Source organism: Arvicanthis niloticus, chromosome 2 (assembly GCF_011762505.2).
Source record: "Arvicanthis niloticus isolate mArvNil1 chromosome 2, mArvNil1.pat.X, whole genome shotgun sequence".
In the NCBI taxonomy this organism is placed as follows: domain Eukaryota; kingdom Metazoa; phylum Chordata; class Mammalia; order Rodentia; family Muridae; genus Arvicanthis; species Arvicanthis niloticus.
Genome location: NC_047659.1, coordinates 64,593,763 through 64,607,514, shown reverse-complemented (window position 1 = coordinate 64,607,514; position 13,752 = coordinate 64,593,763). Strand labels below are relative to the sequence as shown.

General features: G+C 38.2%; 1 protein-coding gene across 10 annotated transcripts in view; it reads right to left on the bottom strand.

The window, feature by feature from the left end:
• The window catches only part of Celf1 (CUGBP Elav-like family member 1), a 76,878-nt gene that overhangs the window by 13,279 nt on the left and 49,847 nt on the right, over positions 1-13,752 (bottom strand). For all 10 annotated transcript variants that reach the window (XM_076929202.1, XM_076929200.1, XM_076929201.1 and 7 more), the window contains 6 exons: positions 7,347-7,534; positions 5,048-5,130; positions 4,634-4,682; positions 2,865-2,999; positions 2,298-2,377; positions 1,137-1,298 (listed from right to left, as the gene is read on the bottom strand). In XM_076929202.1, the coding sequence (XP_076785317.1) occupies positions 1,137-1,298; positions 2,298-2,377; positions 2,865-2,999; positions 4,634-4,682; positions 5,048-5,130; positions 7,347-7,534 (697 nt within the window). The remainder of the gene's footprint in view (positions 1-1,136; positions 1,299-2,297; positions 2,378-2,864; positions 3,000-4,633; positions 4,683-5,047; positions 5,131-7,346; positions 7,535-13,752) is intronic.

Here is a 13,752-nt window from a genome sequence, read left to right as displayed (position 1 = left end):
GCTGGGATTAAAGGCATGCACCTTTACACCTGGCTAGAGATTATTCTGGCAGAAAACTACAATCTCTTTCAATGTTCCTAGCAGTTAAAAATAATTAATTTATTGATATATATATATGTAACAATCCTTTACCCTTCTTAAAAATCTTGTTTTAAAGACATTCTAGTTAGAATAAACTGATAGTTCTAAGATTTTAGAAATGGAAACCAGTGAGCATCCAATTAATTAAAACTTGGTAACCATGTCAACAGAAATAATTCCCTTTCTTGTTTTCATACATAATCAGTATTTGAAAGAATAAGGAATGAATGACTGTATTTGCTATCCCAATAAGAGCATTTCCAAACTATCTATACAGACTCAGCTGTTTCCCCATTTTTAGCTTCAGAGGAAATTCTTTATCTGAGAAGAGGTTTCAGTCTGGCCAGGAACACACTGTAGCTCACAGGTTGACCTAGAACTCATGATCTTTCTGCCTTGATTTTCCAGGTACTGAAACTATAGCCATGTGCAACTATGGACAAAAAATGTCCTTTCTTTTAGGACTCACAAATCTAACAATCCCCTGTAAGATTATGATAAATTATAACCTAAATAATAGATTATAGAGCTGAACCTTCGTTTAGACCATATGACTCAAAGTCATTAACAGAGGAAATCAACTAAAGAAAACTCATTCACAATTTGGGAAATGCAAATATGTACCTCTCGTTTAATAGTATCCTAATTTTAATCTCAGAATCTTTCAGTGTGCTGAAAGATACATCTGTCATACTTTTAGGGGACTTTATAAAGATTTTGATGATGATCTCCACACCCTGTATAAAGAGACATGGAAAATGATGCCGAATAGTAAAGATTTTCTTAAGGATTTCTCTTACAGGTAGGGAAATGAGATACTTACAATTCTTTAAATTAAAAAAAAAAAAAATCAACATTTTAGTTTAATTGTTCCATATTAATTCCTCAATATGGAACCATAAAGGAGATAGACTAGCACTTCATGACATTGCCTAAATTTTTATATACAATCTCTACATGCCCAAAGTTGCAAATGACACTGTTAGCTAGAGACAGCAGAAGAAGAAACAGCCTGGAGCTTGCAAAGTCTGCAGAAAGCAAACCACAGAACTCACTGCTAAGTACTGGGGCCCAAGTGTGTTCAGACCAGCCAGGTTTCCCCACACAGACGCTGCACTAATCTGTTGCATCTGCTGCTGGAGCTGCTGGGCCATTCTCTTCTGTTCTTTGTCCTTCTGGGTGTCAGCAAACTTTACCACCATGGGGGATGAGCAACCCTATAAACACCAAAACCAAAGCGTCAAATTCTTTTAGAGCCAGAGAGATGGCTCAGTGAGTAAAAATGACTGCTGCCAAACTTGATGACTTGAGTCTGACTCTGAAACCCACAGAGTGTATGGAAGAGGAAAACAAACCACCACACATTGTTCTTTGACCTTTACATGCATGCTGTGGACAGACAGATGAACAGACATCCACAACTTAAACCAACACCATTTCTTCCTGGACTAAGGAAAAACCCTCCTTTGTGTTGGTATGAAGGCAGCATTATATTTCTCACCACCTACAAGTGACTCTTCTGAGAGGCAACAGTGGCAAAAAGGCAATTTATTTCTAAAAATCATTTTCTGTTTATTTTTAAAATGGGGAGATTTTTTTTTTTTTTTTTTGGTTTTTCGAGACAGGGTTTCTCTGTGTAGCCCTGGCTGTCCTGGAACTCACTCTGTAGACCAGGCTGGCCTCGAACTCAGAAATCCGCCTGCCTCTGCCTCCCAAGTGCTGGGATTAAAGGCGTGCGCCACCACCGCCAGGCTAAAATGGGGAGATCTTACTATGCTGCTCAAATTGGTTCTGAACTAGTGGGTTCAAAATGATTCTCCTGTCTTAGCCTGAATCGCTGGGCCTATAAGCATATATCATCATTTCTGGCTCCAATATGTTAACTTTTTAAAGATTTATTTATTTTATATGTGTGTTTTCTTGATTTGGATGTATGTGCATCACATGCATTCACAATACCCACAGATGCCAGAAGAGGGTGATGGATGACCTCGAAGTGTAGTTACAGATGGTTGTGAGCTACCATTGGCTGCTAGAAATCAAACACAATTCCTCTGCAGGAGCATCAGGTGCTCTGAACCACTTAGCCCCATAATTTTAAACATCTTAACACAGACTATTTTAAGTTTCAGGGTGATCTGGTGTTGTATATTGATAGGCAGCTATCCCAGCACTGTCAGACACTGTTTCTCCTCTTCCACCTCTCTGCTCCTTACCTCCATGGTTTGTGCTTGGTGCATTGCTTTGATAGCTGTTTGTGCCATGGTTCTTGTTGTAAAAGTCACAAATGCACAACCTGGCAAAAAAATAATCAATGTTTGTTTGTTTGAGGCTTATCTGACAAGACACTGACTGAATATCTAACTTATTGTGTATCAACTACTATCTTAGCAATGCAAATATGACCCTACTTTTCAGGGGTTCTCGAGCTTCCTCAGTAGACACATATATGTCATTATAGTGTACTAAATGCTACCAACGACAACAAATAGGTTTTGAGGGAGAAGCAAAGAATCTTAGTTCATTCTGATTTAAGTAAATGTGGAGAGAAAAAGTCCATTTTAGACATCAAGAGAAACTGAGGACAGAACTCCTCGAACAATATGGGGAAAATATAGGCAGGATCAACTAGAGAGATCGACAAGATCAAGGTGTACAGCAGGAGGTAGCAGGCCCAAGCTATTCATCTATGGTAGCCAGGGATCTGTCTCCAATAGTCCAGTTAAATAAGAGACCTCAATTTAAGACAAGTATCTGTTTTAAAAGCTCTAAAAATGTACCACCTCTGCTCAAGCCATCAGGTCCCCGCAATATCCGGCACTCTTCAATCTGTCCAAACGAAGAAAACATGACTCGGATGTCATTTTCAGTACACTTCTTGGAAATCATACCAATAAACAGCTTCCTGTCTTCCACAGCTAAAAGGGTAAACACAAAAAGCTTATCACTAAAAGGCAGAGTCAAGAACTAAATTTCTTGCATTTGAGACTAGCCATGGCTCATACCATCCACTCCACAGAGTCTAAGACACATTTCTTCTTCCCATAATTTTGTATCAATGGTATAAAATTTTAATAACCAATGATACATGATATAACAATGTTTAATATGTTTAACGTTTAATAACTTAAAATTATACATATTTGAAAGCATTTCCATAAGATATGGAGAATCTGTGCTCTTGTTCAAGTTAATTCACCAATCAGTGTGAGATTGAGACAGGCAGGTTACTGCAAAGGCTAATCTTGTGGATTTTAAATGCAAAGTTCTTAGTATCTTGCCTTGCCCTTAATATGTTTGTTCTAGAAGTACCATGAAAAGGCTTTCACACTTGATATAATCAATGAACAGAAGACACTTCAGTGAGAATTTTCTACCTTCCTTTTCCAATATTTTAAATTTTATTTATTTTTAAAAAATTTTCTTAAACTGTGAATAACATTTGGCCTTTTGTCTTTCTTCCTCTCAGTCCCCCTTGACTGGGTATCTCTAAATAACTCTGGCTGTCCCAGAATTTGCCATGTCCTGGAATTTTCTAAGGTAGCCCCAGATTCACAGAGATCCTCCTGTTTCTGCCTCCTGAGTCATTTGTATTTCTAAGTGGAACTCTTGAGAATTTAAAATTAATGTTTAGCCTCTGAGCTTTTTACAACATTGTTTATTTTGTTTAAATGAACCTTTATGAGCCAGCTACCATCCAATTTCAGGTGGAGTCTACTGTGGAATCTGTACAATTCCCACAATTTCACTCAGGAAGAACAAGTCCTCAGGGATGGTACCAAGTGTCGCTGTCAGTAGGACAGCCCCTGAAATGTCAGCCTGCTTTTGTACACTTTTTCCCAGGTGGTTCTGAGACAAACTGCTCTGAGCTTCCTGCTGAACTTTCTGTTATTAGCTCATGAACTTGTTAGGAGTTGCATTTTCTCAAAGACTTCGGGTGGGGGAGGGGATTACTTATAGCTTTTTAAGATTACTTATAGCTTTCTGACTACTACCATTATGTTCAGCTTCTATAGATGACCCTAGAAGTCTGAATTCATCTCTGGCTCCAAAAGTACCTGGGTCATAACTTGTGGCTGGACTGCAGGATCTTGGCAACTGCATTGACCATGGACTTGTCCCTACTAAGCTCAGAAAACTTTCTCCTAAAGCACAAGCAGGTCTTCTTTCCAGCTGCTCCACTTTCCTTCTTAACCTTGTCCATAAGAAATTATACTTATCAAGGACATTCTATGTTTTCTGTTGTGTATCTTGACTATTTTTGAAATATGGTCTCATGTGGCCCAAGCTGGCCTCAAGCTCTAAATGCCTAGATCCACACTGTATACTCCCACACTCCTGAAAAATCTGTTTGTGTTTAATTTTCTCTATTATTAACCCTATTTTTCTAGCTTATTAAAACTGTGAAAAAGTAGACATTTATAGCACAACTCAATATAAATGCCCTAAGAATAGCAAACAGAAAAGAGAGAAAGGAAGAAAAGAAGGAAGAAAGGAAGAAGGAAAGAAGTGTTATGCTGAGCAGACTTGATGCGCACATCAAGATGCTTACCGTTGTTCTTTTCACTGTCAGCAGGTTTCATCTGTATAGGGTGATGCATCTAAAAAGGAAATCCACTCGTATTAATTTCCAGCCCCATTAATAGCTTTCAAAAATAGAGCCTCTAAAGAGCATACCAAAACAACAGCCTTTAGAATTTGCTCTGGACTCATGTCTGCCCAATGATCTTAACTCAACAAAATACAAGAACAGACTGAATAGTTATAAAGTTAAAACACACAAAACTCTTGGCATCGGGAACTACTTTGGCCTATCTTTGAAATGTTCACTTTATATTCTCCTTTTCACAGTAATTCCCACAGCAAGTACCTTTCCTCCTAAATGCTTTTTTAGTATGTGCCCAACAAGCACAAGCATGCTCCATGCACAAAATTTAAAATCATTTTAACTTATAAAAGCTCTTACCCCTGGGAGGACCTTCATGTTGTGAAGAGCATTCTGGGCCTCTAATGCAGCTTTACGGGTGTAAAATGTAACAAAACAGCACCCTGAATAAAGAAGGTTTTGCAAAATCAAATTAGTGCCTTGAAAACAGAACTTTAAAAATATTTCTATCCCTATACTACTGCTTAAATTCAAGAAATGAATGAGCTTATTAAAACGGAGAGGAGAAATGGCTGGGGTGAAGGGTGTTACCTTTTTGGGGGACAGTAGGGGTGCTGTCATGACAGGGTTTCTCTGTGTAGCCTTTGCTGTCCTGAAACTACCTCTGTACCCCAGGCTGGCCTCGAACTCAGAGATCCACCTGTCTCTGCCTTCCAGTTTTGGGATTAAAGGTATGTTTCATGACCATCTGGCAAAGGGCGTGACTTTTAAAAGCATCTTTCTTTGTTCTAGTCTATTATAGCTCTAAGTCTTATTTCTAGCTTCCTTGTAGTCAGTAGAAATCTTCTTTTGATGCTTCTGTAACTTCTCTGGAAAAATGCTTTTTTTTTTTTTTTTAAAAAAATCCCCATCTTGAGACGAGATCTCATATAGCATAGGCTGGCTTTAAATTTACTATGTTATCAAGGATGTCCTTGAACTCCTGCCTCCACCTACTAAGAGTAGAGATTACAGTATATACAACCATGCCTGGCTACAAGGCTCCCTTTACAAAGGTTATGTGCCATTCCACTTAACCTGTCTTACTACAAACTAGGTAATATGCTGAGGAACAGGACCTAGCCACAATCAAGCTAGACACAGTTACTACTCTAGCAGCCTGGTTTTCTGGAACTCTTTTCTCTCTGCTTGCTCAGAACAAACTACTCTCTCTATCACAACCAATTTTTAAAATTTTTTATTTTATTATTTTATGTGTGCGGGTGTTTTTTTCTGTGTACCACATATACCTGGTGCTGAGAAGGCCAAAAGAGAGCATTGGATCACTTCGGACTGGATTTATAACCTGCAATGAGCCACTGTGAAAACTGAACTTGGATTCTCTGAAAGTGCAACCAGAGCATCTAATTGTTGTGCCATCTCTCCAGACTTTCATAGCAAGTTTTCGCCATATGTTTCAAACCCAATTATCACCTATCAAATTGTAAAATTATTTAAGAACAAGAACTTAAAATCTTTTCTGAATTCTTCATTCTCAAATAATTTTGTTTCTCACTGCTTGGTACTGTCTAGATTCTTGAAGGTTTTGTGTTTTGTTTTATATATAAATTAGAGACTCAAAGGTCTTAGAAATCTTGGGCTTTAGTGTTCTGATACTTGTAAAGTCTCGTGAAATACAATAGTTTTCTCTCAAAATTATACAGCACTTTAGGGTTTTAAATTCATGTTGTATGACCAGAGATTTTCAGAAAAACAACAATTTTTATTTTTGGTTAATTATGCCATGTGAAAAAAATTCTTCTGTTTCTAGATCCTTGACTTATTTTGTGTAAACATGACAACCATGTTCCTCATGTTTGTATTACAGAATAGCTATTTCAAAAAGTCACTCTAATACTGGTGACTTGGAAAATAAGAGCATGCTTCCATATACAAGCAAAGCTAACATTGCTTACTTACTATCAGTCTCCTGAAATGCACATGCTGCTGTAATCTCTAGAAAAACCCAATCTTTCTTTTCCTATCCATTTTGTAGGCTACTGCCAACAAGTTGCCTAAAATGAAGCCTCAGTTGATAAACCATCCTGTAAGGGCTTCTCTGTGAGCACTTACAAAGAACTGCCAAGATGCATCTTATAAATCATACTCATGTGGTCACCTTAATATTTTATTTTTAAACCATTAAATATGTTTGGATTAGAAAATATAGTTAAGGACACCATCCCATCTAACCACAGATATTCTGACAACCAGAGATGGGATACATAGTGTAATACAGGAATTAAAAACCCAGCTAGGTATGATGGTACATGCCTTTAATCCAAAAACTTCAGAGGCAGAGGCAGGGGGAATATCTTAAGTTGGAAGCCAGTCTGGTCTACATAGAAAGTTCCAGGACTGCCAGAGCTACAGACACCGTGTCTCAGACAAAACAAACACACACAAAAAAATTAAAACCCATTCATCTATACTCTGCTAAAAAACCCAAAACCCTGTTCAATGGGTAAAAGTACTTGCTGGTGGTAAAGGGGCTCTTGTCAAGTCTAACCTTGAGTTCAGTTCCTGGGATCCACATAATGGAAAAAACCTAGCATCTCATCTTGTTCTCTGCCCTCCATATATTAAAAGAATAAAATAAAATAAAATAAAAAGAGCTCACCTTTGCTCTGAGGAGGGTTCTGGCTCCTGTCCCTTAGGATGTTGATTTCATAGACAGCACCATACTGCTCAAAAAGCTCCCTCAAGTCTTTCTCAGACCAGGTCCTTGGAACCTGGCCCACAAACATCTTGATAGCATCAAGATCTGGTTGGTCTGGGTGGTCCAGGGTGCCGTTCATTTTCTTTGAGCTGCATGAGATAAAGTGAGAGGCTATTTATATTGCATACCAGAGGGTTTTTTTTTTTTTCCCTCTAAAGATTTTCACCAACTTTTTGAAACACAGAAGGAGAAAATCTACTTCATTCACTACTCCCACTTAACTTACCTGAATTTTGTCCATTCTACTAGATACCAAACTAAATTCACCATTGTGATTAAAACATACTGAGTTTTAAAGAAACTGACATCACATGTCTTTTCTAATATGAAAGTTCTCAGAATCTATAAATATAAAGTAAATCTCCCAAAGATTGATCAGTTTGTTGTTGCTTTTGTTTTGTTTGTTTTGGTTTTTCAAGGCAGGGTTTCTCTGTGTATCACTAGATGTCCTAAAACTCACTCTGTAAATCAGGCTGAACTTGAACTCAGAATCAATTGCCTGTGCTTCCCAAGTGCTGATATTAAAAGATATATACCATCACACTTGGCCCTACATCAATTTTTAATAATATCCAAATACAACTAAATAAAATAAATCTCTTTTAAGACTTTATTACTTGTGTGTGCTATAGGTAGCAGAGGTTGGAAGATACTCCGGAGTCAGTTCTATTCCTCCTCCTTTCTGTGAGTTCTGGAAACTGAATTCTTGTTGCCAGGCTTGTGGGCAAGTATTTTATCTACTAAGTCATCTCATCAGACTAATAAGGATTTTTAAATGTCTGTATAGTAACAAAGAATTAATAATTACAAATAACAAAGATTCAGGACTTCTTAATATATATAAAGACAGTCTCCTTTAAGCAGATGTTAGAAGAGATGCATTATTTCCAAAATCCAAACTAAGAATTCACCAGAATGATAGCTTTGAAAGCTAAGCATCAAACTTATATATATGATGCTCATAAGTTAACTCTATCTCTTATTAAACTGCCAAACTGACTGTAATGGAAGTTACTGTAAGCCTAGGTTTTTTTTCTGAATTATGTAACTAGTAACTTGCTGGTTTTGAGACCTTGCACTGGATTTTCCACCAAATACAGCCATTTCAAATTCCACTTCTTCCAGTCCTATGACACCAACACTCCTACCTGAATAACTGTATCCTACCCTGCAAACTGTCAAGAACTTAAGGGCGCTCTTGCATCATAAATGTTTCTACAGAAGATACCATCCATTTCCTAGTCTTTCCCATCATTTCAAGATCTTACATTTAAAATTTAACATCTCAACCTAACAATTTAAATTCTCAAAAACTAGCAAGGAGTGTTGTTGAATCTATCAAAGTCATTTAACCTCTATGCCTTAATTTATACATCTTTGTAAATGAACATCCATAGAGGGTATCACACTTATCAGGTGTGGGGTGTGTGCTTGTAATTATAGCATTTGAGATGCAGCAGGACTGTCTCAAGTTCAAGGCCAATCTGGGCTACATACACCCTATCTCATTAAAAACAACAACAAAATCAAAATGACATACAGCCAACACTTGTCCCTGACTTACGGTTCTCTATAAGTTTCCATTTAGTCAGAGTCATTCTAAGATATAAACAGTACTAAATTTCCATCTCTATTACATAGCCAAAATCTTCTATTATCATGTGGCTCAAGAACTGGTAACTCAGCAAAAGCAGTAATGATTTTAATCTTGTCTGTCCTTTTTGTTTTTGTATTTTGAGACAGGCTGACCACAAACTCACAGATATCCACCTGCCTCTGCTGGTATTAAATGTGTGCACTAGCACACCCAGCTAATCTTATCCCTTTTTATTTCTTTTGTAAAGGCAGTATTGGGAATGAACTCGGGTTCTCCGGCAAGCGTTCTACCACTGACTTATATCCATAGTCTTCCTGCTCATTCCTTTAGCTACACCTTGTACAGTGGGCTTGGTTCACAGCTGTGTGCAATGAAGGCATTTCTTGCTAATGGTTCCAAAATTCTCTTTCCTTAAAAAAAATTTTTTTTAATGTATGTGAATGTGTGGTGTCTGTCTGTCTGTCTGTCTACCACATGTGTGCCTGATGCCAGCAGGGGCTAGAAAAGAACATCAGAGCCCCCAAAACTGAAATTACAGACCATTGTGAGTGGCATGTGGGTACTGAAAATTGAGCCCCATGTCCTCTGGAAGAGGACTCTTAACTACTGAGCCCTATCACTAGCCCTGGAAATCCTCTTATTTAAGCAATGAACCTCACCAAAATGAGTGCTATACACAAAGAGGAAGGACTCTCAGCTTTGAGTGCAGCAATCATACCCAGGAGTAGTAGAACAGCATAACCCTGACACTTGGAAAGTGAAGGCAGGAGGTTCAGGAGAGAATCTGAAGCCAGTTGTGGCTATATGAGAGCATGTTTCAAAACAACAAAAGGGTAGCTACCACTTCCTATGATTATACAGTTGCCACAGGATCAAGCTATTAAAAACTTATTTTGGAAGCAAATGAGGTGGTGACTCAGTGGTAAAGTGCAAACACAAGGACAGAGTTTGGATATTCAGCATCCACAGAAAAAGCCTGGTATACCAACACTGGGAAAAGACAAAAGATTCTATTCTGCAGGCTTGCCTGGCTGGCCATTCTAGCCTAATAGACAAATTATAGGTTCAGCGAGAGACCCTGTCTCATAATAATAATAATAATAATAATAATAATAATAATAATAATAATAATAATAATAATAATAATTATTATTATTATAAATTGCAACTAGGCATGCAAGTGCAACCTTTAATTCTAGTACTTCAGAGACAGGTCATCATGGTCTACAAAGCAAACTGCTAGGCAGTCAGGGCTATATAGCAAGACCTTGTCTCAATAAATTGAACAACAACAAATATGAAGTGGAGAGTGATACAAAAGCTAACCCTGGTTTCCACATATCTGTATTACATGGGTACCTATGAAAAACCCATCTTGGAATATACTGTCTTACTGGTTTTGCTTTATGCTATTAATTTAAAACCATAGGTGGTAGAAGCTAGTGGTATACACCTGTGTTCCAGCACTAGGGAAGCTGAGGCAAAACATTGAGTTCAAGGAAAACTGAGGCTATATAGAGACACTGTCTGAAACCAAAGGACAAGAAGAAGTGCAAGAAGAAATATGGCAGGTAACTGTAAAAAATGTAGGGAGTTTTTAGCATTTTAACCTTACTATCCTAATAGAAATCAGGCCGCCTCCATGATGATGATGATGATGATAGAAGGAGGAAGAGGAGGAAGAAGAAGAGGGGAGGAGGAGGAGGAAGAGGAAGAAGAAGAGGAAGAGGAGGAGGAGGAGACATCAGGGGCTAGAGAGATGGCTCAGTGGGTTACTAGCACTGGCTGTTCTTTCAGAGGACCTGAGTTCAATTCCCAGAATCCACATGGCAGCTCACAGCTGTCTGTAACTCCAGTTCCAGAGGATCTAGCACCCTTTCACAGACACGCAGAGCACCAATGCACATAAAAAAAAGAGATCTATTTTAAAAGGCACCATTAAGTAGTGAAACAATGGTGTCACTTACAGCATGACTCTAACAACTTTTATCAGTTTTAATAGCGTTTTATTAAAATGTTGCTGATCTCTCATTATGTTTCTATTAAATAGAAGATTAACCAAACCTCAGTGGTTCTCAGGATATGTTTGAATAATAAGCTGACAGCTCTTTCTGCAGAGGAAGAGGTTTGTTCATTTATATTACAATAGAAGCTTCAACTACACAGCCTTGTCCTTTCCTTCCATATGTGCACACCATTTCTAACTTTATTATATCACCTATTCAGTGTGAAGCAAAACCATGGATAATATACACAAATTACAACTTATCTAAAACCAGTAAAAACTCAGAATCCTAGACAAATCTTTTTCTCTCCAAATTCTCCATTCTATCCTCTTTTGGGGAAGGGGCCTAAGGAGGACTGAGCTTTGCACACTAAGCAAGTACTTTGCCACTAGACTATATACCTCTTCTTCCTCCTTTTTTTCCGCCTGAGGCAGAGTCTCAGTAAGCTGTTCAGGATAGCCCTGAACTTACTCTGCAGAGCAGTAGTTCTCAACCTGTGGGTTGCAACCTCACTTTGGGAAGAGGGTGTTGAATGACCCTTTCACAGTGGTGGCTTAACACCATTGGTGACCTAAGACCATTGGAAAACACAGATATTTATTTACATTATGATCCATAACAGTCTCAAAATTTACAGTTATGAAGTAGGAACAAAAATAATTTGATGGTTGGGGGGGGTCAACATAGCATGAGGAATGTATTAAAGGGTCGCAGAATTAGGAAGGCTGAGAGCCACTGCTGTAGAGCATGGCTGGTTTTTGTCCTGACTTAAGACTCCCTGGTGCCTGGGACTACATGCCTTTTACCACCAGGACCAGCTTTAAAGCCTTTAAAGACTTTGAAGCCCACCGCGTTCGTGAAGCAGCCTTTGCCTTTCTGTATACCAACTCTCTATCTGTTAAGAATTATCTAGGTCAGTGCTATGTGAACCAAGGCTCAAAGACCAGCGCCAACTTCCAAACTTTTTAGTTCGAAAGTTCCCTATTCACAGAAATTGAAATTTAGCAATTATGGATTAAAACTAATAATAATGACAAATACAAAACAAGCTTACATCTCATTATTTATTTATTTTAACACCTCCCTCCCCCAGCATGGAATTTCTCTGTATAGCCCTGGCTGTCTTGAAACTCACAAAGAACCTCTTGCCTCTGTTTCCTAAGTGCTGGGACCACTGATTGGCCACACCTAATATTTTTTAAGGAAATATTTTTTACAATATTTTACCATGGAGTAAAGAATGAGGTAGTTCACCAGTTTGAAAAGCACCACTTAGATGGTTCAACTTTTCAGACAGACTGAACATGCTGTAGATATCATGAACTCCAATCACTCGCTGACTCATTCCTGCTTCCAATATTTATCGGGCACTTAACTTATATAGGTCCACACAGTTAGACATGGTATACACTGTAAATAACAAAAGCATTGTATGACAAATAAAACATAATTATACACATTTGAAAATAAAATCCATGATTATGTGTGCTAATTTGAAAAATTGTTTTTTTTTTTTAATTTATATACATAAATTAAGAATTTTCTGTTTCACATGTATGGATGATTCAGGAAGCCAACAGATACAAGTACTGGGAACTAAACTTGAGTCCTCTGGAAGACAGGCAAAGTAACTACTGAGTCATTTCTCTAGCCCTAATTTTTTTTTTTTTTTTTTTAAGAGACTGGAAAAAAAGAAAAAAGGTGGGGGAGACCAGTCAATGATACGGCTCAATGGATAAAGGCCCTTGTTGCCAAACCAGACAGCTTGCTCCTTGCTGTGTTTGCTCCTCAGGGCACACATGGCTGAGGAGAGAACCACCCCTGCAGGTTGTCCTGTGACCTCCATAAGCATGGAGTGCTTATGCCTCTAATCCTAGCACACGATGGGGAAAGCAGAAACAGACCAATCTATATTCTATATTGAATATCTACAATTCTATATTGAATTCTAGGCTAGTCAGAGTTACACTGAGATCCTGTCTACAAAACATTAATTAATTTGATTAAATATTATTTCTAAAAGAAGGTTGGTGGGATGTGATGGCTCAGTAGGTAAAAGCAACAGCCACGAATCCGAGTTCAAACCCTAGAATTCATATGTTAGGAGTGAACCAACACCCATCACAAATGTTCCTATACACATATATGTATAAAGAAACATATTAAAACCTTTTAACATGGGGGTGGGGAGTTGGTTAAGGCACTTGCTGTCCAGTCAGGGCACTCAAGTTCAATTCCTGGAATCTACATGCAGGATTTTTCTAAAAACATGTAGGAGAACACTCCAAATTAATTTCTTTAAACCTTTACACAATATGTAAGAGAGAGAGAGAGAGAGAGAGAGAGAGAGAGAGAGAGAGAGAGAGGATATGAATATGAGAATATATCTCTGTAGGTTAATATCTCCAGGTAGAATCTAGCATACTAAAAACCAAGATTCAATCCCTAGCATGATTGGGGGGTGGGGGGGGAAGAAGAGAAGAGAAGGAAAAGGAAGAGAGGAGAAGGAAGAGGAGGAGGAAATGGCCCAGTAAGTAACGTGCTTGTTGTGCAGGCATGGAGACCCGAGTTCAGATACCCATACTCATGTAAAGAGCTGGGTAGAGTAGAACACTTTTGTAACCCAGACAGACAGAGCTCACTGGTCAGTTTAGCCCAAACAGTGAGCTTCAGAATCAGCAAGAGACCCTCTTTCAAAGAATGA